This window comes from Anoplopoma fimbria, chromosome 13 (assembly GCF_027596085.1).
Source record: "Anoplopoma fimbria isolate UVic2021 breed Golden Eagle Sablefish chromosome 13, Afim_UVic_2022, whole genome shotgun sequence".
NCBI classification, from domain to species: Eukaryota; Metazoa; Chordata; class Actinopteri; order Perciformes; family Anoplopomatidae; genus Anoplopoma; species Anoplopoma fimbria.
Genome location: NC_072461.1, coordinates 11,625,748 through 11,653,682, shown reverse-complemented (window position 1 = coordinate 11,653,682; position 27,935 = coordinate 11,625,748). Strand labels below are relative to the sequence as shown.

General features: G+C 39.8%; 1 protein-coding gene across 2 annotated transcripts; it reads right to left on the bottom strand.

Moving 5' to 3' along the window:
- Window positions 1-27,935, bottom strand: LOC129101483 (dual specificity testis-specific protein kinase 1-like). Of its 2 annotated transcripts, XM_054611320.1 has the most exons (10): window positions 27,705-27,935; window positions 25,920-25,992; window positions 13,084-13,277; window positions 12,433-12,554; window positions 9,646-9,694; window positions 9,155-9,304; window positions 4,261-4,434; window positions 3,737-3,820; window positions 2,714-2,800; window positions 1-1,801 (listed from the first exon to the last, which is right to left on the bottom strand). In XM_054611320.1, the coding sequence occupies exons 2-10, from the start codon at window positions 25,948-25,950 to the stop codon at window positions 1,697-1,699; spliced, it is 996 nt and encodes a 331-aa protein (XP_054467295.1). In that variant the 5' UTR covers window positions 25,951-25,992; window positions 27,705-27,935; the 3' UTR covers window positions 1-1,696. The 2 variants fall into 2 exon arrangements, with proteins under 2 accessions (XP_054467295.1, XP_054467296.1); XM_054611321.1 differs by lacking the exon at window positions 25,920-25,992.

Below are 27,935 nucleotides of genomic sequence, written 5' to 3'. Positions count from 1 at the left end.
CAGTAGTTTGATAGATTTTTTGCGTTTTCTTACCCTGCTGTTAGTTTGTAGTTGTTCTTTTTTTTTATTACGGATGACTCTAAAATTAGATTGTATGGAGTAGTAGAGGGGAAATGCTGCCCACTGTTGTTTGGAGCAGGTTTGCCAGTGATTACACGTTGCACCTTTAAACAATGTTAATTTATACTTCTAAATCTTTACAACTTGTAATCCCTAATGCCAGAAAAAGTTACTTCTTTTACAAGGCAGAATTTACTGTGAAAAACGCTAAAAAGTATGTGTGGACAATATACCTATGAGTCCTTTCATTAATTGGAGCTCCTGTTCAGCAGCTCCTGTGATTTTAATACTGTTTAATTGAGTTCAGTGTAAAAAAGAAAAATGTCTCACAACAAATGACACACAGGTACTGATATGAAAGGGGACTGAAATTTTATTTATATTTAGGGAGATTTAAAGAAAAATGTTTCCATAGTGTTCAATGAAGGAATGTGAAAAGTGAAGCAGCGACTTCAGAATGCATATGAATATTTATCCTCATCTGAGCTGATGATCTTCCTTAAAATAAGTTCTAAATTATTTTTATTTCTTCTCACTGTGGTGACTTTTGTTTCTGTATTCATAAGCCTGCTGCGGTTTCCCTGTTTCGCCAGTATTTCCGTGTTGTTTTTTTATATTTTTTCACTGTTTTATCATAGTTATGTGTTTATGTGCAAGACACCTGAAACTCTCCGAACTTTTAGAACTAACTAAAATTGTGGAATTAGTTCAATAAGCTGCCTGAAAAGTCACCGATACACAACAAATACCCAAAAATAGTATATACTGGTAAACTTAAAGGAATGTGGACCCTTTAAATCCAAAGAAAGGTGGCAGGATTTTAAAAGTTGGGAGCAAAAAAAAAAAAGAAGCTTAAAATATTTACACGCACATGATTGGTTCAAAGCAACGACGTCAAAATATGACAAAGCGTGAATAGTCATTTAACATCTCAAAAATACAAAGTAAAGGCCGTAAAGATTTTTTCCTTCTTTCCTGAAAAACTGATATGTTTAAGGTAGGTTTTCAGTGTCAGTCAAGACATTTTTTTATTATATAATTATATATAGTAAATGACTGTGAGCATGATTTGTGAACCTCAACTGTTTCTGTAAATTTCAGTTCAACTCTGTAAAGTCTACAAGACGTATCTCTTGTTTCCTGTTTTATATGAAGTGATGTCCACTGGTGTGTTTCTTTAAGAGCAGATATAAGAGGCAGAAAACACATCGACAGATTTGATCATCTGTGTCGTCTATGACAGACAAACCTCACAGACAAAACAGAAGGAAGAGATGGTAAGACGCTTTAGGTCGAGTAGACATGCTGCCAAAAAAAACAAAACACAGATAACTGTACATTCCATCCTGCAGTCTAACTACAAATCATCTGTACACAAAATGTCAAAGCAAAGAGTCCACGAGAAGCCAGTAGACCTTCCACTCCTCTCCAAAAAACACATCTAGCATATCTGCACCTCCCTCGGTGTAGACGAGTTCAGCTGTGGTCGTGTTTGGGTGCAGTAGAGGAGAGTGATGCCACTGAGGGCTTTGGGGTCAAAGTTCAGCTTCCTGTCCCAGACAGAGACCAAGTACTCCCGGACACTCGGATACCACCTGCCTCTGGAGGGGTGGGGGGGGTTTCCGAGGCAAACCACTCAGCTCGAGGTATCATCGGGTTTCGGCGGCGGCTCCAGACTTTCAGCGACTTCTCCCAACTCGTCCAGGAGCTCTGTGAACGCTGGCCGCCTGAAGGACTCCACCTGATTGGTTGAGAAGAAAGGGGGTCTGTGAGGCCATGTCTACTTCTGATAAGTGGATTTGACTGCACTGAAGGGGCTCGCACAATCTCACTGACCGCTTGTGTTGCTGGACATTCGTAGGAGAATGCATGAGAAATGAGAAATAACTTTTCCAAAGATATCACATAAAACTTTGTATGAGGTATTTTATCATCAGGGTCATCTGTTATGGGCCTGAGACTCAAAGTTTTAAGAGAAAGCCTGCGTGTTTTCAAGCCTGGGATTCATTCAAATGTTTGGTTTTGATGATTTTTTAAAATTTAATATGATAAAATAATTATTTATATATATATATATATATATATATACACACACACACACACACACACACACAAAAAAGAAAACAAAAATATATATATACATAAACATATATCTAAGTATACACGTATACATACATATAAACACATATCTATACATATATACACATATATGCACATATAAATATAAATATAGCCATATATATGAATAAATACATATATAATTATACAGACATTTATATATATACATATGTATATAAAAACATTTTTTATTATTATTATTACTTTATTTGTCTCTCGCTTTAACCTTCATGGATCTCACATTCTCTCTGCTCTTACTATACTTGTGGGAGCAACAACAGTATAGGGAAAGAAACCTTGTAGATACCTTGAGATTATCCATCAAGATCATAGCAAGATAAAGCACATGGTCTATGTTCTAAACTACCTAGTAATACTTTAGTACTTCATGTCTAGTAGTCTTCGGACATTAACACCAGTCTTGTACCTTTTGATTTACATTGCATTTTTGTTCAACAAGTCTTAATGCTGCAACCTTGTGTTTTTTATTAGTTCTACTATAGTATGTTCATAAGTAAGCTCTTCATCTACCTACCATACAGCAGCTGGCTGCTAACTCCAGGAGACTCTGAGGACAGTCGTTCACCAGCTCCCTGAACGCATTCACATCCAGCCCATAGTTCTGAAATACATCCACATCAACAGTCACTGCAGCGTGAGCACAACTAGAGCGCACGTTTCACTGGACCAAACAAAGATGTGTAAAGTTCACCACATCCGAGTGCTGGAACTGGAAAAATGAATGTTGTCTATTTCCCAGCTTGGGATGAGTTTATAACAAAAATAAATTTACACGACAGTGTAAGTACAGTATGGAGCTAAAAGGGGGCAGTTAGCCTAGCTTAGCATATAGACTGTAAACAGCTAGACTGCCTCCCTCCGAAGTTCAATGATAAACCTCCTTATGTTTCTAAAGCTCACTTATTAACACATGTAGTGTTTGTTAAAGCTTTACACACACAAAAAAAGTAAAAAAAGACTATTTCTGGTTGGATAGTGGAGTTGAGAGAACAAAACATTTTGTTTTCCAAATTATGGTTTTACATTTTTGTTTGTGTACTGACAACTGACGTACGTTATGTTAATCAATAACCTTAACAGGTGTCGCTCAGCATTCTTATGAACTTTGGAGTAAGCCCGTAGCTGTTTCCCCCAGTTTCCAGTTTTTTCTGCGAAGCTAAGCTAATTCCCTCTTGGCTGTAGCTTAATTTTTAATGGAAAGATATGATAGTGGACTCTCGTCAAGATAACAAATAACTTATTTCCCATAATGAATAAAATTCCCTTCAAAGTACAGTATTGAAATGATTAGTTAATTAATCGATTAACATAGTGATCTGCATCACGTTGTGCAACCCTGTGTTGCAGAATAGCAATACACTTTTCTTGAATCCTTTATATACAAAACAATGAAAATGAATTGAACATAACCAATGCAGCCTTAGTAGCAGGTTAATATAAAAGCCATGAATATGACATCCTTTCAAGATCGTGTGCGTGATTGTTGCTGATGTGAGGTCACTTCTGCTGTGATAATGGCTTTCTAAAGCATCTCTACCTGTGTCCTGGGTAGTATCTCTGGGTCGGCAGGGATCCGGGCCAGGATTTCACAGAGCACGATGCCGAAAGAGAAAACATCCACCTGGAACAAGAACCATACAATGCAATAACTGACGTTGACACCTAACAAATCATAAACAAATTGCTTGCTTTGAAAACCAGCAAGACGCCCAAAAATATACTTCTAAAGAATAATCAAGAAGATTACCAGTAGATTAATTGATTATGAAAACAATCATTAATCGATAATTAAATTCAATTAAGTACCCAAGACTGTACCATATTTTTTTAGACTTGATACCTGTTCCCATGACTACATAATGTCTTAAATGCACAATATCTGAACCTACACTAGTGTACATTGAACTCACGTTCTGTCCATCAATGTGACTTCTATGTCTACAAAGTTTGAAACAAATGATGTCGATACAACGTTAATGTGTATCCTGCTGAAGCAGTGTGTGATTGTGTGTGTGTGTGTGTGTGTGTGTGTGTGTGTGTGTGTGTGTGTGGGTTGGTTACCTTGCGGTCGTAAGGCTCTCCTCGGAGCATCTCAGGGGCCATCCAGAAGGCCGAGCCCACCAGTGACAGCTTCCTGCCGGGGTCTTTGACCGGCAGCTCCACCACTTCCCTGGCCAGGCCGAAGTCAGTGACCAGGGCCTCTCGACCCCGAGACGTCACCCGGATCAGGCAGTTCTGGACGAACACGGACAGGAGAGAAGAAAATAATAACAGCGACACAGGTTAATGCAGTGTTATCTTTTGCCAGGAGGGGGCAGTGTGAGGCTTGATATTGGAAAGAGCAGGCAGGATCAGCAGTTCCTTTTGTCCACATTGTCTACAACAGTCTTGATCTTTGAGTGGGCTTCCATTGAGTGAGCATGTGTTCCCTGGAAAGGGAACATCCAGCATGTCTTCAGCCTCTCCTCTTATCAGCCGGCTCAATAGGATCTGTTTCCAGTACACTAAATTATTCACCCCGACCCCGCGGGGAGGAATCAGTGTGGCTGCCCGTCTGCTCTGTACAGAGTAGCCTCCATCACACTGACTGGACAGCTGTTTTGTATTTGAAATGAAACTTGAAAAAGTAAAAAAACTCCCACTGGTCCCCCCCTTTTTTTTTTCCATAATTATTTTTTATTTTATTTTAATTTGAATGTCTATTCTTAATTATTATTAGTCTTTTTAAGTTTTTTAAAAACTTCTCCCCCTTTTTGACCCCCTACACATGCACACTTAGACAAGAATCCTACACAACACACTGCCCCACTCTTTGTCTTATACTCCAGCCCCCCTCTCCCACTCTCTAAGATGGAACCTTTGCTTATCCTTTTACAGTGTACTCAAATGCGTGCTCAGCCAGTCTCACATGTCTCGTCTTGTTTCACTGAATAGAATAAAATGAAAATAAATAAAAGATTCGTAATGAAAAGTTCATAATCTCTGTGGAAAACGATGAAGCGTGGGTCATAGAGCTGGAGGTGTGATGAGAGGCAGACAGTGGGAGTGCTGTGGTTGCATAACAAAGGTGGGTGGCCCCCAAGTGTCTGTTTGAGTGTATAATGTATGTGTGGGATGTTGAAGCCTTTGTATCGCTCTCATTACTACAGTAAGGGGCACAAAATAAATGTGATTCGTGAGTCTGGATGTATTTAAATCTTCTAATCTTCTCTGTGTGGAAGTGGCGTCTCTGCATCTGGCTCCCATTGGACCAGAAGCCTTTTCCATCCAGTAGCCTGTCATTACGAGGCTTTCCTGGGAAAAAAACTTCCCAGTCCCACACTTGGACTCTAAATTTAGCCTCGGCCCTCTATGCCAGCGAGAGCAACAGTTTGGGGGGAACAAAAATGGAACGCGTTAGCAGATACGAAAAGAAAAGGCGCTAATTAAAGGGGCCTCAACTTTTCCAGGAGCTTAAACTCTGATTCGAGTTAACTTGCAAAGTTACTGAGGCGTATTTACAATGTCTGCATTGTTTCAGGGGTATTTTGCCTTTTGGGCATCCTAAAATGTTGGCGCCAGAGGCTTCACATGTCCTGGAACTTAAGTGGATTTGCAATGAATGATTAAAACTCAAAATATAAAGAACAGAGTTCCCCAACATTAAGTCTGGGATCAATCTGCCGTGGTCTTGTAGGAGCATATTGTTTGATAGATAACAATATACGTTGGTGTACATGTCATCTCTTAAGGTAATGATATTACTGTGATACATTCTTGCCAAACCTAATGAGATCAGTGAGGGATCATGTATATTTTAAGCTACTAAAATTAATTTTCACACAGCAGCCATATTTAATATAATTAATATTCAGGGCGGGAATTGATACCCTCAGGACTGGTTAAATGGCCGAGCAGGAAATAGTTAGCAGTCACGAAGTTCAAGGGTAACTTCTGTATTTTTCCAGCTTAGACCCTATTTACATTGTTTTGAGACTAATGGAGGACAACAGTTTTTGAAATTGGTCCAGTATTGAGGGAGAGCGCTGCAGCGGCTAAACGGCTAAAATGTACATTACATTACAGTCATTTAGCAGACGCTTTTATCCAAAGCGACTTACAATCAGTAGTATATATATTACATATCATTCACCCATTCTGATGACAGACACACACACACTGATGACAGGGCTACCATGCAAGGTGCCACCATCAGACTCTAACTAACATTCATGCAACATCCAGTCCACACCGATGGCAAGCCTTCGGGAGCAACTTGGGGTTAAGTGTCTTGCCCAAGGACACATCGACTGCCGGGTATCGAACCACTGACCCTCTGATTGGAGAACCACCTTGCTCTCCACTACGCCACAGCCGCCCCATGCACCTAAGGTTCCTGTTTTTGTCATTAACAGGCTCAGATTGATATAAGTTTCTAACAAAATTATGGAAAGAACCCTACAGAGGATTTAAATGTTTTCCTTTACCTCTAGCTTGATCTAATCTGTTTGTTATTGTGTCCAACTAAATCTCGCTCGGAGAAGTCTCGTTCGGAAATCTTTTGTGGGATCCTAACACACTAAGATACTAAGATACGCATTCTGAACTCCAACACGCCAAACTCTGACAACACCGTCCCTTCTCTCTCCAACTCTCACGTTTCCACCGTCCTGTCTTCTGGCAACAAGTCACATGACACAACAACAAACAGAAAGGTTTTATTTCTCTGTTAGATACTTTCCATAATGTTTTGACACTTATAACGAAAATCTGAGGCAGTAGTAGGTAAAAACAAGCACTTTAAGTGGACGCACAAGATCATGCAAGAATCCTGGGATAGCATATCACTATAAAATCCAGAACACGGACAAATCTGCGCTGTGTGAGGAGCCAACTGGCAGATATGGGCGTGGCTTAGGTATATGTGAGACTACACAGGGAGGAGTTCGTTCTAAACAACAACTGTTCGCTTAAGACCATAGACTGTATGTAAGAAGTGGACATAGTCATCGTGATGTCTTTGGTTTGTGGGCTCATGTTTTGAAGCCTTGAGTTCTCCGATTTCTTCATCGCCAACTTGGAATACAGCGGTAACAATGTTGTTGTTTTTTGAAGCTATGAACAGAAGTTACCATATTCGGAATGCGGAGGAATGACATAGAGACGCAATATACAGCTCTGGTAGTGGCAGCGACCTGCCAATCAGAGTCAGCCCACCTTAAAGCATACCCTGCTTCATGGACCATAATTTACTAAATGAAAATCATGCTGTATTGGTTTTAAGACACTTCCGCATTGGCTTCAGTCAGCAGAACCGAAGGTTGCCGTCTGGCTTAGATATTGCAGCAGCATAAATTAAGAGTATGCCTTTACCAAAGAACACCAATGAAGGCTTTTTTTGATGGAAGAGATGTGTTTGCTCTCCTCCCAACTGGCATTGTGAGTTTGATTGACAGATGGTTCATCCAAAGATCTACTAAGTAGCTTTTTAGGGGGCCTGGCCTTTTTCCAAACAGTTTCCAATGCCGGCTTATCAGATGGTTCTGTGTAACCAACACTCTCTTGGGTCAGGTTACCTGTTTGTCACTTAGACATAAAAACATGGGTATTAAGGGCCCAGGTTGAAAAATACCAAAGTTACGGTTAAAGCTGCATTAATTGAATGGTTTTTGAGAAACGTGGCAACATCGGCATTTATCTGGACTCTGTTTTAGTCTTCACCAACTTAGCCTGTTTAACTGCTAGTTGTGTGCCTTTGTTCCCCAGCTAGCCGATTAACTCTGTCAGGATAATTCATTCAATTATCACCATTCACCACAGACCGACATAATGGACGGATCAATCCAGTGTCTGTGGCCAGAGCGTGACGTAAATCAACCATGGCCTGCGTGTCGATAAAATGAATGGGGACAGAGACTAGTTGCCTAGGGGTGACGTGTGTGGTGAGAGCCCCCCCCCCCCCCGCTCTCACACCAATCCACAAAGTTATGTGTGCAGCAACAGCGGTTTAGTTAGCAACCATATTAACATGACAATAGAGCAACTGTCATGTTGCATTGGCTCTTTGCGTTACTGGCTGTTTCTTCTGTGAAGCCTGGCAACCAGAAGAGACAGACAGCACCTACGCAGAGAACACACGCACGCACACACACACACACACACACACACACACTAAAATCACTGCATGACACACACACACACACACACACACACACACACACTTTAACATTACAATAAACGCAGTTGAGAATGTGGACGAGGATCTAAAATCACTGCATGATTGTTACTTAATAAGAAAGTCAGTAAAATGTGTTTTACTGTGAGGTAATGAGGAGGAAAAAAATACTGGATATGTATAAATTTTAAGAGAAATATGTTAAAACAAAGGATTTTTTAATATATTATAGCCTTTAACATTACAATAAAAAGTTGAAACTATTAAATGTAATGAGACACAGAAATCGGAAATCAGAACATCTGTCACACACACTGTGTGTAAACTCTGGCACTCATTTGGTTTTCCTTTGGGACAAGCCCAAAGCATTTGGTAGTTAAAGAGATTATAAACAAATTACACTTGTTGGGAAAAAATGTGTCCTTAGAGGAACTGGGATCACTTAAACCGTGCTCTCCCAGCTATTTTTATGCCTTTACCAAACAGGAAATTAAGTGAAAAAAATATGGGGAATGACATGCAACACTAGGGGGCTCCATGCGTTGGATTTTTCAGCTTACAGAACAGCACTTCATGGAATTTGAGCACTTAGAAGTCCTCAACTCTCAAGTTCCTGATCACTCACCAGTGGTCTAAACGTTTGGCTGTTGATCGACGGCATTTAAGTATCAACTACAGTGCATCCCCCCTGTGAGGTCTGTGTGGTGGTGGTTGAGGGATGAGGTGAAACTTTAATGATCCCTGTGGAGACAGTGGACCTTTGCATCAGAAAAGTAACAGGACAGAGATGAAGGGCCTTACCTTGGAGTTGAGGTCTCTGTGGTAAATGTTCTTGTAGTGCAGGTAGATCATTCCTCTGCTTATATCACAGGCCAGGTCCACCTTCTCTCTCCAGCACAGGGGAACATCTTTCCTGGCCAGGAGCTCCTCCAGACAGCCACCATTTACATACTGACACAGCCAACATATAACAGGTTATACAAATAGATTTATCCAAACTAAGCAGTCAAATTGTAATAACGCATTTGTTGAAATCCATCAACTAATATAAATATGATACAGGCGGACAGTACAAATATATCAGATTATGTGAACGTATCATTTTGTATAATTTACTCTCAAGCAATGAACCCTGGTTACACAATAATTGTTCGACTCAACCCACTCACCATTTCTTTGTCACTATCAACTCCTATCAGTGTAATCTGTTGTGTTTTTCCACACTCAGAACAAAGCCAGCCTGCGAACATGCAAAGCAACCATGACTCACAAAAAAAAGGTGTGGGACTCACCTCTAAGATTGGATAAAGTTTGTCTTCTTTGACACAGATTCCCAGATATCTAAAAAGAGAGGAAATGTGTTTTAATACTTGTTCAGTCATTTCATCATGGAGTTTCTCAAGGAAAATCTAGAACGTATCATGTTAGCACGCTAACAAGCTAAACTAAGATGGTGAGCATGGTAAATGTCATCCTTGTTTAGCTTTAGAATGTTAGCTTTGTCAATGAGAGTGTGTTAGCATTTAGCTCCAATCACTGCTGCACACAGCTTTACAGGAACAAAAGCTGCCATGCTAGCAGCTTTTGATTAGAAACACAGATACAAAAGTAGACTGTTTTTATTTTTACAAATTAGCAGCCATAAAATTTGCTAAAGAAACTTTAGCCGACATATTAGTTGATTAGGGCCTTCATCAAAGGATAAGAATAATGATATTTTTTTCACATTGCCCACAAACATACTTTCCGACTTTTCTACCTTTACTCTGACTCCAAGCCCCAAGGCCATTTATTTCTACTGACCTAAATCTTAAAAAATAAAATTGGGCTTAGTAATTCCCTTAAACAACTGGTCGCTGTAGTTTTATCAAATGTTACTCAAACAAAAAGAAAGCATGCATTTGTTAGGGTTTACTTTCAGCGGGACGGTGTGTGTAAGACTGAGTCAAAAATAAATGATAGTTTGTGTATTTATGGTAATGAAGGAACATGTCACCCAATGTGACAGTGTGATTTATGTGTTTTTAACAATATAAGATAAGAATCAGATACGTAAAGATACTAAGATAATATATGTCATCAAAAACATAATCAGGAATCCTTTAAGCAAACTTTATCATTGAAATTTGTATTTGGTTCTGCCATACGAAGATACAAGCAATTCGGAAATTGTAGTTATTTTAAAGAAAATCTCTATATAGATCTATATTAATAAAACTATATCAATTTCTATGATGAACCTTTTGGCTAAGGATTTAGTTTTCACTGCATTCAGTTCTTAAGTCCTTGTCTTCCAAGCCATGATTCAGCACACACAGACAGATAACTTCCATCCGTCTACAATAGTGGAGGAATATAACTATTAGCATGCATTCAATTGTGTGAGTCAGATTTAACGAGGTAACTAAGAAATATTTTAGTTTAAAAACTGTTAAAAATATTGAGAGACTCGTCCATTTTGTACTGTAGATTTCAGACCTTTTCATTTCTAATATTCAGACAGGTTGACACCTGATCACAGTTTATTATCAAAGCTCATATTCAGAAGAACAATAAAGCGTTGGGTCCTGGGAACAATGAACACACACACTTAGGGTTTGGTTTCAGCCCACTCAGTGTGAGCAGGTTGGTATGTATGTGTGTACGTAGGTACTCACAGTATGGGCACTGCTTCCACCACAGCCTGCTGTATAACACTGTGAGCAGATAAGCTGCACCCTGATAACCTTATTGTTGTGACCTTGCTAAATGGCTAAAATAAGATTGCTTGGGCAAACATTATGTCCGCCTGGTGTCACACCTTATGTAACCGCTGTAGCAGTCAGGGCCAGTGTTAAATAGCACCAAGGTCTCATTATATTTGTGTTGACTGCAGCTGCAGTGAGGCTGTGCTTCGGTCATGTTATAACGACCAAACCACATACAGTAAGCAACATGCAAGTTATTGGTACCACTCTCCAATAGGTTTTTATGAAATGTATTAAGCTGTTCTAATCAATAATTTTATGTAAGGTGAACGGATGAATCATAGTGATGAATATCTCTGCCGACTCAGTTCTACGGGGCGTTTTGATTGTTTTTGATTTTACAATCCGTAACTTTATTGTTTTTGGTCGGTCTCATCGCTCTCGCCTACCTCGTTTTCATCAACTTTGTTTTGAATGGAAAAAAGTTCTTAAAAAAGTACTGTACACTAACCACCCAGCGCCAAACATCAGACGGACAAAATTACCAAACTAAATGGTGAACACATTGAAACATTTCGCACCAAAACGAACAGATATTTCCCCCAGGAATTGGTGGAGACTAAAACAGAGCTAAAAGAGAAAGATACTTTATCAGATTGACACAAACACAATTCCAAAAAATCCAAGTGGGAAAATATATCCATAAATACTGCTTTAATGACATTATTGGAGCAGTTTTATAGATTTAAAAGGCCATGTGACTCTTAAAGAACCATGAGTGTTTTCAACTCCGTGAAGCTAGGGTTGGTAATGTTTTTCAAATAACATTTCTTGTTATATTTGTTAAAGAATTCCCTACCATTCCAATCAGACTTGGGTTCCATGTGACATGAAAATCAAATAGCTCATGAAACTTGCTTGCATTTTACAATCTAGTACAGTGAGTTTGTCAAAGTTGGAGCACTACAGCAAAGACAACTATATCTGATTTTAGTAAATAAGCCAAAACTTAGATCAAACTACTGGGATGTCCCTTTCATTATAAAAAGCCTCTTTTTGAAATACTTACTGTTATTGAAAAACATTGAGAGAGCTGTGTGGATTTAGCGCTGTTTTTAGCAATTATCAACATAAAAGTATGAACCATAGTATAACTATCTAAAAAAGTTAAATAAGCCAATGGGTATAAAAGGTTTTCCCATTACACTCTGTAACTATGGTAGCAATAAATACTGCTACGAAGCTACAGACTGAGGGGCAGAAATAGAGAGCGAATGTTTTGTGTGGGAGATTGTCGAGCCTGTAGAGACGGAGAAGAGAAACTGCAGCTTCTTTTGCTTGAGTAGAATTAACCCATTGGATAAAGGCTCCAGTAAGGAAAGGGACATTTACCTGACGATGTTGGGGTGGGAGAGCTTCTGCAGCAGGCTGATCTCCCGCACAATGCTGTCTTGGTCCACGTCGTTTTTGTAGATCTTCACCACCGTCACCTTGCGACTGGTGCTGTGCATCACCTGAAGGACATTGATGCCCGTTAGCAGCAGAGACAGTGGAAGCGGCAATAGCAGCAGATGTAGCAGCAGAGGTGGGGAGGCTAGTGGATATACAGTGGATACAGTCAGACAGATGTATGATTCTGAAAGTGTGTATAGGAACTTAAGAACCAATGTCTTTTCTTTAAGGATTCAATTTGAACATCGGTCTAAAATCAGAGAGCGGAAGCTGTCCTTCTCGATTCTCATGCAATCCAATCTCTTGACCAACCTGTGGCCTCTTTCTAGCACATTTCATCAGGGACAAAGCATTATGTATGAAAATCAGCTCTCCCTGTGGCTACACTCCAGCACCGGTAGTGGCACATTAGGAGTTATATAAGGTCTCATCTGAGTATGAGCATTGCGCCCGAAGGATCTCCAAAGCCAGTGGGCCAATCATGGAATGGCAAGAATGTCCCAATTAGTGGCTGGAACACAGCAAGCTTTGATGGCAGCACACACGTAGGGCAGCAACAAGGCAACATGTGTGAGAGGACGGAGGGAATACCTTGTAGACTTTGGAGAAGAAGCCACTCCCGATGAGCTCGGAGTCAAAGTTCTCCCAGAACTCCAGCTTGCGGACGGCAGTGCGGAGCTTCTGCCAGCGGTCCACATGGTAATACTTGTCCGAGGACTCACCGTACAGGGTGGGACTGGTGGGCTCCGGGGAAACGTCCACGTCACACATCCTGGGGATGTCCGCTGGGAAAGTTGAGACAAATAAACACAGGTTAGGCTGACGAAACAAAAAGGGATACATTTTTTTGAACAACAATTATTCAGTTAGTCCATTTCGTATGACAAAGTAATAGTTGTTACGAAACCTGTAGCGTTTTTACCCCCAGGTTCGGTTTCTTTAAGCACATGTGAACACAGCAATCACATTTGGACGCGGGACAAAATAAGTGCGCTGATATCTAGAGATGGTTGTCTCAAATCGCCTCCAATCAAACTCTTTAAGGTTATTTTGCAGCAAGAACGCAATCGACCCGTCCAGCCGACAAAACGAGGCTGATAAAGATGATCTAATCAAGTTAACCTGATGCTAGTGTGTGGAGGTATGCACTCACAAGAGCCCTTCTCTGACGGCAAACTTTTGAGGCGGCACGTGTTCTAATAAAATGGACATTGTTTTCCAGCCGCACTCTAGATGCTTGTTGGAGCTGGATATTTTATTCATTTAATAAACACTGGTAAACCAACCATATAGAGGCAAAGAAAACAATTAGCAATACACGCCGTTGTGCCCCAAACTGAAGAAGAAAATAAAACAGAAAGAGGAGAAATGCTTCAAAGCAAATCTTCCCGCGAACATTTCAGACCAATAAAAGCACAGCTTGCTCACACCTGGCATTTGTCCACAACTTTTTGAACAAATATGAACACAAATTAACCGAGGGGCAAATTGCAACAATCGTATCAAATAAGTCCCTGAATAGGAACAAAGCAGTGAAATGGGGCATGCAAAATGATGCAAATATTTTATTTTGATTGCTTTGAACAAATCAAAAGTAACTCTTTAAGTCACTATATCTTGACAATAGTACATGTGACAGATGATCTGTTAAAAAACAGGTTCTTCTTAGTGCTCCTAATTGCATCTGCAAGATTCACTGCTGGTAAAGCTTGTAAACTCCAATGAAACAGTCAAACTAGGCAGCGCTTATCAAATATGAATTAGAATTCTGTTACTGCATTGGCTATTTTGGGCCTTAAATGTTTTCACAAACTATTTTAGTTACTGTCTCGCTGAAAAAGGAGAAAGTTCATGACCCACTTAAAAAAATGCTAATGCTCCGAGATTTTGTGCTAGTAACTGGCGCTATGTCTATTATTTGTTATACAAACTACCGTTCCAATGTAGGAAAATGTTGACTGTAGGATATAATTAGTTTTAAAATCCAAAAATCCCAGTCTAAAATTTAAAGGAAGATGAAATGGGAAAATGGTGAGCTATTCTGAAAAGCTATTCATGACAGCAAACCATCCAAGACAAACCTCTTACCACGTACTCTTAAAACCATGTTATATCTGCATAATGGTATATATGAGCTGACCAATATCTGAGATTATTTCATTGCACACTGCTGCTAAACTGATCACGCTAACACAAAAGACTGTGTGACAACCAAAAGGGCAATTTATGCGTTTAACAGCATGAAAGCGACCCTGGATGAAAGAGAGGCTAACAAAAGGTCTAATTTCACTCTCCCACTTATTAGCTTCATGGATGAGGGAAAGTGCCTCCACTTTACAGCGTGAAACAAAGACGCTGAATAATGAGAGGCTTAAAATAGAGGCAGGACTGCCTGATAACAAGGCTGGTTACTGAACTCAGACATTGTCCAGAGCGGTCAAGAGAGCTGTTTGTCCTCAAGAGAAGGTATCATCTCATTTCTGACAAGGGCTTACACAAAACAAATATTGTGTTTATAGAATGGTAGAGACTTATATTCAAGTAAATGTGTCGTAAGAGCTTGCATTCAATTATCTTTTTTATCTAATATGTGTCCATATATTACTTTTCATAATGCTGTACATGTTGAAAAGATCGTGGTTTGGGTCAGGCTGGTCTCATTCAGCATTCGTAGCAATACCTATGAAAAATAATGGGCTATAATTTGTAGATATACCATGATATTTTTTCTTGGTTATCCGCGTTATCTTGAACAAGGATGTATAAAGACCCCTAATGCATGGATGGGTCCAACAAACAGCGATCTTCTTGCCAGGAGATCGCGGCTTGTTTCCCACGAGAAGTCAATGTTGATGTTTTTGTCAAGTAACTTGCGTACGTCATTGACGGCAATTACATGGTTATTTTAAAAACAGCAATCTTTTCTTATCTACTGATTTTCCAGTGAAGACAGAAGTATATTTTGAAAAGTCCGTATGCATGTAACACGAGGAAATCGACGTGAGTTGCAGGCTTTCGTTGGAAAATGCAGGAAAAATGAGGAGTAACTTTCATAGGATAAGTTGTTTGGGTTAAAAAAAGTATTTCTCATACGAGTCGCATATGGATGGTAAAGGCTACCTCATGCATATTGTTGACAAGTATGAAGTGAAAATGGGTTTTGCAGGGATTCGCCAAGTCACTGCAGCATCTCATAAAACCTCCGTTCCCAGAGGGAGACCGCTTCGCTGCTCTCTATTCCACAAACAAGGGGTAGTCCTGACCCAATTCCAGCCACAGTGGACTGCTGTGACAACACTGAAGGTCAGAGTTTGTTTTGCCAAGACAACGGCCTCTCTCGACATTACAGTGACGCCGGTGGAAAGCACACGCTGACACGCCAACACAATCGGCAGGGTTTTTATGTCAATCAAGCCAGGGGGGAATCAAACCCCTCTATTCATGCTGCTCTTTGTTCATTCGGCTTCAGACTAAACAATTAGCACACTCTCAACTGTAGCGGTGTCAGAGAGAAAAGCTTACAGTGCAGCTCTGTCATCTAGCTGTCACTCTCTCTGTCTGCCTACAGATGGACCTCTCAATCCATCGTCCTTTTCTTTCTCAATACTATTTTAAAGTTGTAGCAGTTTTTTGTCACCACTTTTGAAGCTGAAACTTCATGCCACCAAACGTGTGAATGTATTCTCATCAGCCGGTAACAATATCTAGTAAAGCTGTGTCCAACATTGTATGTAACATGCTAGCTAACAGTTTGCACATCCAGGAGAAGAGCAACATTAGCATTAATTGGAGTAGCGTTTCAAGCTACCTGATAAATCTAAGTCCAATGTTCACTCCCCTCTGAGCTCTGTTTTTGGTCTCAACCTATTCCTGAGAATTATATCAGGCTCTTTAGCTGATAGTTGTCTGCCGCGTTTGGGCAAGTAGTATGAAAACATATGCCTGCTGCATCTGGAAACAATATTGATAAGAACAGTGAGACTGAGCCAAAACTATAAGGCTGCAAAACCAAAAGGGAGCTGAATGGTGCTAAAATCACTTAGTAGAGTTAAGGAGAACTACAAAGTTGGGTCTGAAATAGGGCAAAATTATCTTGTAGCAATACCTTTCGAAAAATATTGCTCCGTAATTCATAGATTTCCACGATTTTTCTCGTGTTATCCATGTAATGTTCAGTGAAGAAGCATAAAGACCGCAAAATCACACACCGGGCAGGTGGGAAGGGAGATGGACGGGTCTATAAAAACAGCGATCTTTTAGCCAGGAGACCGCTGTTCTTTCCGCATGTGAAACAAGAAGGCAATGTTGATGTTTTTGTCACACAACATGAGTACTGCATTAACAGAACTTCCGTAGTTATTTTAACCCAAACGACAATCTTTTCCTAAACCTAACTAAGTGGATTTAGTGCCTAAACCTGACTATGTATTTCAAGATCTATTCCTTAACCTTACCAAGTAGTTTTGTTGCCTGATCCTAACTGAGTTCACTGTGAAGATAGAAGTTTATTTTGAAAAGAAAGTATGACTGTAACATGTGGAAATTGACACGTTTTGCAGGAAAATGCATGAGAAATGGAGTAACTTCCTGTAGAATATCATCTGAAATGTTGTATGAGGATACATTGAAATTGGGAGTTCTCCCACCTCTAGTGCGAATCAGATATATGTATCTCACATCTCATATATACGAATGCTGCTTCCTGCAATAATGTCCCCATGTTGACAGAATTTTCCACCAGAATTCCCTCTCTCTTTCCTCATCCAGTTAGCTCCATCCAAACCAGCAAACCGTACCCATAATGACCACAGGCTGTAGAAAAACATGGATATCCAATCTGTTATGTCATTCTAGGCATTCAGAACATTTTGAAGCCTGCAGTTTGGGTTTACCGCTTGTCATGATCTTTTTTTGGACGACATAATAAGAATCTGGCCGCACATATCAGCAGCTCCATACTGTTGGGAATTAAAGCGGTATGTACCATCAACAATGATTCATTCGGGTGCTGTGTTGTCGGCTCTGACTCAGATTTCTCGCGCGTGAGCCAAGTCGTGATTCTTCAACAGCTTTGTGTTCTTTTTCCCCGACATGGGAAGGTTACACAAGCAGCACACAGGAAATATGTCTATCAACAGCAAAAGGGCCGTTATCACAACCCACTGTGAGTTTGACCCGTGTCTGAACACACACATGGCCAACAGGAATATCAGGGCTGGCCATCGCCACGCTGACGTCCTCCCGTCTGATAAGGAATGCTGCTCATGAAGGTCACACAGTAAAAATCTGTTCGCACCAAAGCAGGATATTTCCCCCCGGAGTTCTTCCTCTGTCATCAAGGATTTTCTCTGAGGATCGCCCAAAAGATCAGACTGGGATGTGACGTTAAAAGTGTGTTTGTGTTGTGTTTGTTTATACACTTAGACCAATGACTGTGTCAGCTCCAAAATGGTGCAAGTTAAAGCAAGTCAATCTGCTTTTTTCTACACCAAATAGGTACTTATGTACAGTCTTACATCACTCACAGAGAGATGGATCATTTCCAGGAGCATGACATATTGCAAACAGGAAATTAATGCCAACAAAGTCTATAAATTAGATTTCTTTTCAGAGTCAGGGTGTGGGTTACAGCATCTTTCTGAGCCCCAGTGACTTCAGGCATAAAGTATGTACCATGTGGGCAACTCGGCCACAGCAGAGCATTAATCTGTCTCTAACAGCCCTCCAGTCATGGCATTTTATGGCTGCAGAAGCATGCATTAAAGTTGAGCACTTAAACTGGCCTGGGCCAAGCCACGGTAGCTGTTAATCGCTTTATGGATTTTCCAAAGCGAGGTGACGCTCAACTCGGACCCACAGCGGCCCGCAGCACTGCCTCCGTGTGCAAGGGTTTCTGAAGGCATGGATCGCGGGTGGGGATCAAATTGGTCGACATCGGATCACCAGAGGGGCGGCCACAGCCAGACCACGCATAGCTGAGGCACTCCCACCGGAGTTCACAGTAATGGCGAGTTACGTCACTGTTGAAGAACATGAGCAACGTGTTTACACATCATTTTATACCTATAGACTTTATATATACTGTCTCTCTGAAAGCAAACATGTAAAAACTAAAGAAAATGCAGATTTAGCATTCCATACTGGATTCTTGATTAAAATTAGGGGTCAACCAGAATTTTTACTATTATCAGAAAGCTGTAGCTGTTTTTTGTCACCACTTTGTAAGCTGTACATTACATTACATTAGTCATTTAGCAGACGCTTTTATCCAAAGCGACTTACAATAAGTGTATTCAACATAGGTATTCAAGAGAACTACTAGTCACCAGAAGTCATAAGTGCATCTCCTTTCTTAAACAAGCATCTAAAAGCATAAACCAGAGCAAAAGTATGGTGCAACAAACTGATACGAATACAATAAGTGCAACAAACTAATACGAATGCAATAAGTGCTACGAGGAAGGCTCAGGGTAGTACTTCTAAGGACTAAATTGCAGATTTAGCATTCCATACTAGATTCTTGATTAAAATTAGGGGTCAACCAAATTTTTTACTAATAGTCACTAAAATAAATATTTGCCACGGATGGGGAAACGCTGGTAACGTTCTGCTTTTAGTAATAGTATATAACTACATGAAACTCCAGTTCTATTAGTAGAACAACTGCTAGGACAAGAAAAGGGAGAGAGACGGTGTCTGGACGTGGGCGAGACATGGGACCTGCAACCAGATTATCATATCATATCTTATCATTTATATTAAATATAACAACATGCCGATGTGCATTCAACCCGCATTCGACCGGTTCATAAAAGTGCTGTTAGTAGGGAATCCAGTCTGCAGTATAGTTCATACACTTCACTGACAAACCAGAGAACTGTACAATAAAAATTGGCTTCATGACCAAAGAAAGTTTTGGTTATCACATCTACACGTTTATGACACCAAGATTGGTTCCAAATATTGGTTATCGGTCTCCTTGATTATTATCGGTATCGGTCATGAAAAAATATCATATTGGATCGACTCCTAATTAAAATGGTTCAATCAAGGGGTTATTGCATTTGAAGCCATAAGCACACAATCAGTGAACACTGAATACTACAACACATGCTTAGGTTATTTGGATCATTTCTTTGGGCCACTTGGGAACAGTTACCCATTTAAATCCAGCAGACATGGAGAAACATTCACTCATTTGGAGTTTTGTTTCCAGTCACCTGACAATATATAATATTAATATTATAATACTGTCATTTTAGCTCTGCTTTGGTCTCCACCTACTCTGTTATTCTACTCCTGAGAAAAAATATCTGTCTCCTTAGCTGTTGTCAATGTTTCACTACATTCAACAGCTACTCACTTTGTCTGTCCACTGTTTGGTGCTAAGCAGGTACAGTAATATGAGAGTGGTGAGAATGAACCAAAACAATAAAGCTGTCGGCCCTAAAACCAAAATAATACATGAAAGAAGTTTAAACACTGTGGGTTCATCACTATGAGCAAAACCTTTCACGTTAAACATAGTAATTTATCTATTGTTAATTCAGTGCAGCTTTAACTATTAAAATCAAAAGCTGGCATTATGCATAATGGCCCCTTTAGAAAGATAAATTATTAATATTATATATTATTAATTTATCTGGTCGAGATGGATTTACCTAAATTCTTAACAAATCTGTAAATACTGCAATAATGCACTTTTCACCACTGCCAGTTTTCATCGATTTACATTTGCCTAAGTGTGTTCATATGCTTCTCATGCATATTTAATAGAATTCTTGCAATGTATCATAAGCACTTAAGTGTAAGTGTAATTATTTTATATTTCCAACCTATTTAGTTGGAACCGTATTGACATGAGCTTGGAGGTGGTGCGACAGCGTCAACAGGCTACATATCACTGACACACAACAATGCGTAGGTGGAGCTATTCGGCATGCTGCATCTTCATGATGAAGTCATCCAAAAATCTTCCTTCATTGCTAATTCCGCTGACAGCTTTGAAAATAGCAATCCTCATGCCTTTAGCCTGTGGCAGAGTCAACTGTATGTATGAGGATCCATGGGAGCTTCTACTGCGGATCAGACAGTATAAATCCATTCCCCACTAATACGATATTGACTTGGTCTTGTAAACATTATGCAATGAATGTTAGTACAAAACATGCACTAAGAGTTTGTATGATATGTTATGTAAAAGTTACTCCTCATTTTTTGTCCTACAAAAGTCCACCAACACGTGTCAATTCCTACTCATTTCATGAATTTGGTCTTTTCAAAATAAACTTTGGTCTTCACAGGAAACAACTCAGCTAGGTTTAGGCAACAAAACTACTTGGTTAAGTTTAAGAAAAGATTGCAGTTTGGGTTAAAATCACTACATAAGTGCCATTACTGAAGTTCCCAAGTTCCGTAACAAATAAATGTTGATTTTCACCTGGGGATCGAACCGCAGTGACTCTTGCCTCTTGCTGTCTTTATACTTGGCCGTTCATGATTACATGGACAATATACAAAGAATTTTGTGGGATATCTACAAATTACTTTTTGTTAAGCTAAGCTAGGCTAACTGGCTTCATAATTATAGTATAGACCTGAGAGTTCAGCATGCCACCTCGATGATAGAGAACCTAGAACAAATATTGAAATGGTGCTTGATGGTCACAACAGTGATTCAACCAGTTCATGAAAGCTCTTTAACTGCTCTGCTCCCTCCGATCCCTCATCATTCAGGAACTTATACATTATACAACATTTCGTCTTCTGTGTCTTTCCGTTACACTGCCCTCATTCACTATCTTCATTTGCCGTGCTTAAACTCAGGTTACACTGTTTGGTTAGCCACACCAGCTAACACATACTGCCTTGTTCTACTTTCTGTCTCATTATACTCAAAGTATCAAACCAAACAAATAAAGTCCAATTGGAGAATGAAGGGTACACAATTTGTACTGTTTTGACTACACAACTCAGTCAAGTCATGAGCGCCATGAGGATGGAAACAGAAAAGCTGCTATGGGGTCATGGCTGTAATGAGCTCTGCACTGGGGTACACCACCTAATACCATGGTGAAGTGGTAATGTGGTTACTGTTGCCTCTCTAACCCCAAGCTCCAAGGAAGAAGACGTCACATCAGGGATCTCTGAGACGTGATGTGTTAAGAGACTGTATAAAAAATATTAGATGGTGGAGGGTAAAGGAAGAGGGTTATGTATTTTTCCTTTTTGTGCAGCATGTGCAACATGTGCAGGTCTTTTCAACTTTTTCCTCATCCTTAATTTGAGACTTGCTGAGAAAATGATCTAATAGTTAGATCAAAAAGATGAATTTGTGCACAATTTTGGAGTTCTCTAGCTCGGGATCTAGGCTTGGAGGTGGTGCTTGTGCAAATTACACTCATGTACATTTAATAACTGTTATTTTACCAGGATATTGTATTAGCCTTTTACTGTATATTACTGTTTTGTTTGATTTTCTGACATATTGATACATTGATGCTTATTTTTTTTACTGCTCCTGTAATGTTATCACTACTTTTACAGTTCATTGAGATAAATGCTCATTTCAGAAACATGCTCACAATTACAATGATAACATGACGATCACCATCTTATTATGGTGTAGCAGCATGCTAACGTTTGCTAATTAGTTTAATGTACATCAGCGGCTGATCGGTAAGTCATTAGTTGGGCAGGTATTTGATCGTAAACCAGTCTTGGTAAAATTAAAATGTTAACCTGATAATGGCGCTAGATGAGGGTGTTACAATTCCTCCTGAATGTGAACATGAATGTGTGTATCATATGCCATGACAATCCATCCATTAGCTGGCAAGACATTTTACTCAAAATCCCAAATGTGAACGTCCTCATGGTTGCGCTGAAGGAAAAGTCGGTGGATCGCCAAAGTCATTAAGATACACAAAATGCTTTGCCAATCCTTTTAGGTAGATTTTGAGATATTTCACTAGACTGTGGGTAACAGTTAGGCATTGACTACGTATCCCACACGGCATTCCCACAACGAAACTTGACCTTTGACCACCAAAATTCTATTTGGCGCAAACGTCCATTTTCCACTGCCGTGATACTCAGCAGGGGTTTGTCAGATCTTTAAGTAAAAAAGAAACATGCTGAGCTACCAGAACGGCACGAATAACAGCCTGAGGCCAACACCAATATGAGGTGTTAATAGGAGTGATCAACTAAGACCAGCTGGCTCTTAAAGTCACACTGACGTTGGTCATATGGACATGTCAAAGACATGGGACAGTCTAACAGAATATTTTCAAATGCTTCCTACAGCTGTTAAATGAACAATCACTAAACATTGAATGCCCTCAATAATGCCTATGGGAGTTAAAATCATTTCTCATAAACTGAAATTCTAAAGGCATTAGATCAAGACTGCCTCAAGTGCTATTGCTTGACTGTACAAATATGTGTGAGATTCTTCGTTCAGTATTTCTTCTGTGAAGAAAAACACAGTTTGAGAACAACATGTCGCTTGTAGAGATGGGCGAGTGGGCTGGGAAAAACAGGGTTGGAGGTCATTCAAAATGTGGAAGCAGCACAATGTACCTCTGTTCCTTTTCTACTGCCCACCCCCCCCACCACCACCACCACCACCACCATCACAACAACACTGGACTCAGCCAGTGTTTGAGCATCACTGTTTGTCAAGTTCATGCTATGTAGGAAAAATGTGTCTGTGCACCAAAGAGGACCAACATGCATTCCTGAATGCAGCATTTGAGGCATGCCGAAGTCAAACATCCAATGACGGGCAGCGCAGTAACTGAAGCCAGGTATCATCCTGGTTTGTTGGATGTTAAAAAGAAAAGGCAAAAAGTGAGAGATGGTCTCTAACAGAAGCATGCTCTGACCCAAAACATAGTACGCTCCCTTACCCGCAGCCTTCCATGAAAACGAATGCAACAAGTTAACAACTCATCCACAAACTATTGGTTTGAAACACCCTCAGACCCAGGCTAATATTTATCTTCTCATTTCATGCTCAGAAAGAAAGTGAAAAAGTGTGGACTACTTCCAAACATGCTGAACTGCTCCTTTAAAGCTACAGCATAAGTTTGTTTGATGAGTTTGGTTTGCAAATAAGAGGGCACTGCCCTATAGAGCATACCATTAAGGGTTGGCTGGTGTGTCTGTAGCGGGTTACTCCCAAACTCCTCATGGAAAAATATGGAGCAAAAACGGGTGCACAGTGAGAAATCACAAAGATGCTGAGATGTAAAGGTCAGAGGATCAGTCTACATGGTGAGATCATTCCCAGCATGGCGAGGGCTTAATGCTGAGAGGACTCCACGCTGGCGATGATCGGTGTGATCCCTCCGGTCAGAGGGAATCCCCGTCAAAACCAGCGCATTGTCATTAAACACAGAAGAAGAACTCGATTCCCCTCTCTACCCCTCCCTGCATCCGACTCACACAACAACAGTCCATATATATATATCCAACTGCTTGTACTTGGTGAGGGACGTAGGTGGACAACACAGATCGCTTGCCAAGAACTGTTTTTAAAGACCTGCTGCAAACCACATAGCCAGTGCAAACTTGAACATTGTAGCGTAGTTTCCAAGGCATGTAATAGAAGCATTGGGGTGAGTCTGTAAATTATTGAGCTAGTGCTTATTACAATGTAAACAACCACCAACAGAGTTTAAATTCTATTATATTTTCACAGATTTTCATATATAGCCTCAAGTAATTTACATCAGTTTGATATTATTTAGTATTGTATATACTTTCAATGTAATTTACAGACAAGCATGAGGGTTTTTCCCATAATATATGCATTCTCCAGGGTTGTTTTTGTGCACTAGCGGCAAAAATGGATAAGGTTTTGATTTATTACATCTACATGTGGTTCTCTGTATCAAATTCCCAGATGCAGGTGTTTGCTTTGGCCTGGGATCAGCACAGTCTCACACCTTTTTGTGCTGCTGTGGCTGTATCGCTAAATCAAACATTTGGACAAAGTGCTTACTGCCCACGTCATGTTATGCACACTGAATGTGCGTACCAGTACCCATGCTACCATGCTATTTAGTATTCCCGAAAAATATTTAACATGTCCAAATACATAGTACGTCAAATGCAGTATGCCAAAAATATATAGAAGATATTCTAATACACCCGATCGCATTTTTCATTACCACAATCCTTTGCACAGCTGATATATGAGCAAGAGGGTAAAAGTTAATGATTGATATGTTATGTATGCAACAGTACCTATCATTTTTAAGGGTAGCTGCAGTATTTACTAAAAGTAAAGAGGAAAAAGAATGCCATTTGGAATCGCAGCTTGAGTGTCAGGATCTCCCCAGTTTTCCCATCCCCCTGCTAATGCCTCACATCTTATCCTCAGTTTTTCAGTTCAGCTGCTTATAGAAACATCATTCTGGGTTATTTACCCTGTTGGTAGTGCATCCCACCACACATCATCTTTTTCTGCATTTTTCTATTGTTTGCTTCACATAATACAAATTCAATGGAGATTGATGAATTGTCTTCTCATCCTATGTGGGCGGGACTTAATTGTGCTCTGTTGCTATGGAAACATTATGAAATCAAATTGCGTAATTAAAAAATAAACTTGACATGAAAGTGTCATTTTGAAAATGACATGATATGAAATAAAAATAAGCTGAATTTTAAAAATATGTCTGTAGTTACATAAAAATCATATCCAATAAAAAATATTATCAAAATGTATGATGAAATAGCCTTTCTTAATAATTTCTTGAGTTTTTTAATAATTTCTTAATATATGCCACGAATTGTTGGTTCATTTACACCATATATTTAAAAGAATATTTGATTGATTAATTTAATATTTACACTCTGGGGTTCTACGTATCTACTTATGCTAAAAATACATTCTGTGAACATTTGTAAGAGGTAAAAAGTGAAACAGCTCTATAGCTTGTGCAGGATGTGTTTAGACATGGAGGGCAGGTAACGGGACACTTGTCTCTGAACGCGTTCAGAGAGGCAGGATGCTGAGTGAAGCTCTTTCTATTTCAGAACAATGCAGAGCTGCCCACAATTACTGTAGGGCAGATTCACCTGCTTAAAGCCACAGTTCATCAGAGACACAACGACACACAGGAAGTGAAGGTTTAACACTAACTGCTGCAATGGATGGGAGACAGTGACAGGAAGCAAACACAGCAGTGTACAGATCACAGTTCATGACAGATGATGTTGTGGTTTCTCAGTTCAGTGGCAGATAACTTGAGTTTGTCACCTATTTACTTCTGAGTGAGTTTGCATATGACACACAGATATAAGTCATCAAAATCACTTCCTCTTGGTAATTACACAAACCTTTAAATGTATGCATTCAATATATTCAATATGAAGAGGAGTTAAAAAAGGTATTTGAATCTCTCAATACTTACTCCATTGATTTATTAAGCTATTCATATGCATCTTGTTGACGATGGGACAAACGCAGAAGTCTCTGTGCAGAAACTGAGGAGGAACCACACACATGCGACAGCAGATGAGCAAAAGCACAGACACAGGACTTTCCACATACAAAAAAACAAAACACATACAGGTATATGGGCTGTCAGGCAAGCAACACTGAAAACTAACATGCAGACTGATGGGCAGACATGAATTTCAGACATCAGACAAATAATTATTTCAAATGAGTCACGGATGAAAGTATTTCCTAGTGACGGAGGACAATGACACCTGGGAACATCAAATATATTTCTAAGGTTTCTACCATCAAATTAAGTTAATGTATTTAAAGACACACAATACAAATCTACAAACTGTTCCTGTTTAAAATACATACAACACAACACAATAACCCTATAGCAGGCATCCTAACCAATGAGGGATAAAAAAGTCATAGAAATGTTGTGACAAAGACAGGGACGGGTTAACCCATTAGAGGAACCCAGGCCAATAAATGAGCTGTTGGCCCCAGTAAGCCCCCCAAACACATTCCCACAACCAATTTAGCTGTTTTTTTTAGGAACCAGCTATATCCCTACGCTTGAACTACCCTGCCCCATGTTTGCTTTTCGTCATTTAGTTAAACTCTAATTTGTCATTGATCGTTTTTTAGCCACTCTGGTACAGCCCACACACTGTAAACACCAACTAACGCGTCATCGGGTTGTTTTTGATTTAACAAATGTATCAGTTTTGGGTTGCGAAGTTCTTAATCTTAGTCATAATCCACCCTTCTTTTTGCTCGGTTTTTGGTCTCCACCAACTCCTGAGATTAATCCAGCTGTTTAGCTAATAAATGCTCCACTATGTTTACCAGCTAGTCGCTAACTTTGTTCGTCTGCTGTTTGATGCTAGCCAGGTAGCATACAGTGCATTTTTTGCCGTTTTCTAACTGGGAACAACTGTCTGCAGAAAACAACGTGGATTAGTTGGTGAGAACCAAAACAACGAGCTGAAATGCTAATGATAATTTTCAGTGGGTTCGTCACTGAAAGCAACATCATTAACATAACACATTTGACCCATTGTTGATATAGTATAAAATATTGACTAGTGCAGCTTTAGGGAAAAGCATCATGTACAAGTAATATCTACTTAAATATTAAATGTTTTGAAAAAATCAAGATGGGGACACAGGAACCCTCTAAACAAACAGGTACAAACACAGGACTTTCACCCAGGATAGTGCTATTGCTGTCCAACAAAACAACAAACAACAACAACAAAAAAGTAAACTAACTCAAGTAACATAAATGACTGAATAAACATTTTTTATGTTGGCTAAACTTCAATAAGTGGACCTGTGCTGGTTTTGTTTAGCTTTTTTTTTTTTCAGTTTACAACGTATGTGAAACTGCTATATTAATCCAGGAGCTAATATGTTTCCCTTCAAAACGTAGGCTAATAAGAGAATACAGTTTGGTCACATGGGAAGGTTATTCAGTAGCATGTGTCCCTTCACATTCACTTTGACACCCCTTTTGGGGAACCACTGCAAGGTATGATATTATTATATCTGTGCATTGTAATTAAAATAAAGTTTGAACTCATTTAAAAAGTTTTTTGTACCTGTAGGTGTTCCTTTCATTTTACCATTCACCGTCTGTGAAGTAATATCACTGAACAGGCTCACATATTTATATAAAATAGGTTTCTGCGCGTCATTTTTAAACTTTTTTTTTACCAACAAAGAAGAGAACAAGCGGTCTACTCACATACACTCAGTCCCGGCGTCGTTGTCGCTACAAACACACAGCAGCACAGGTGGAGTCTACACGGTCTCTGAACTACTCATCATATATCCGTCCCTTCTCGGGTCTCGGGTCTACAGGAAGTCCCCCGGGTCTCTCAGCTCTGTCCTCGTTAATCCCGTCGTTCTCCTGTGGTGGTGGTGGTGGCGGTGGTGGAGGTGAAACCAGCTCCGCTAATGCAAATGCATGCTTTGT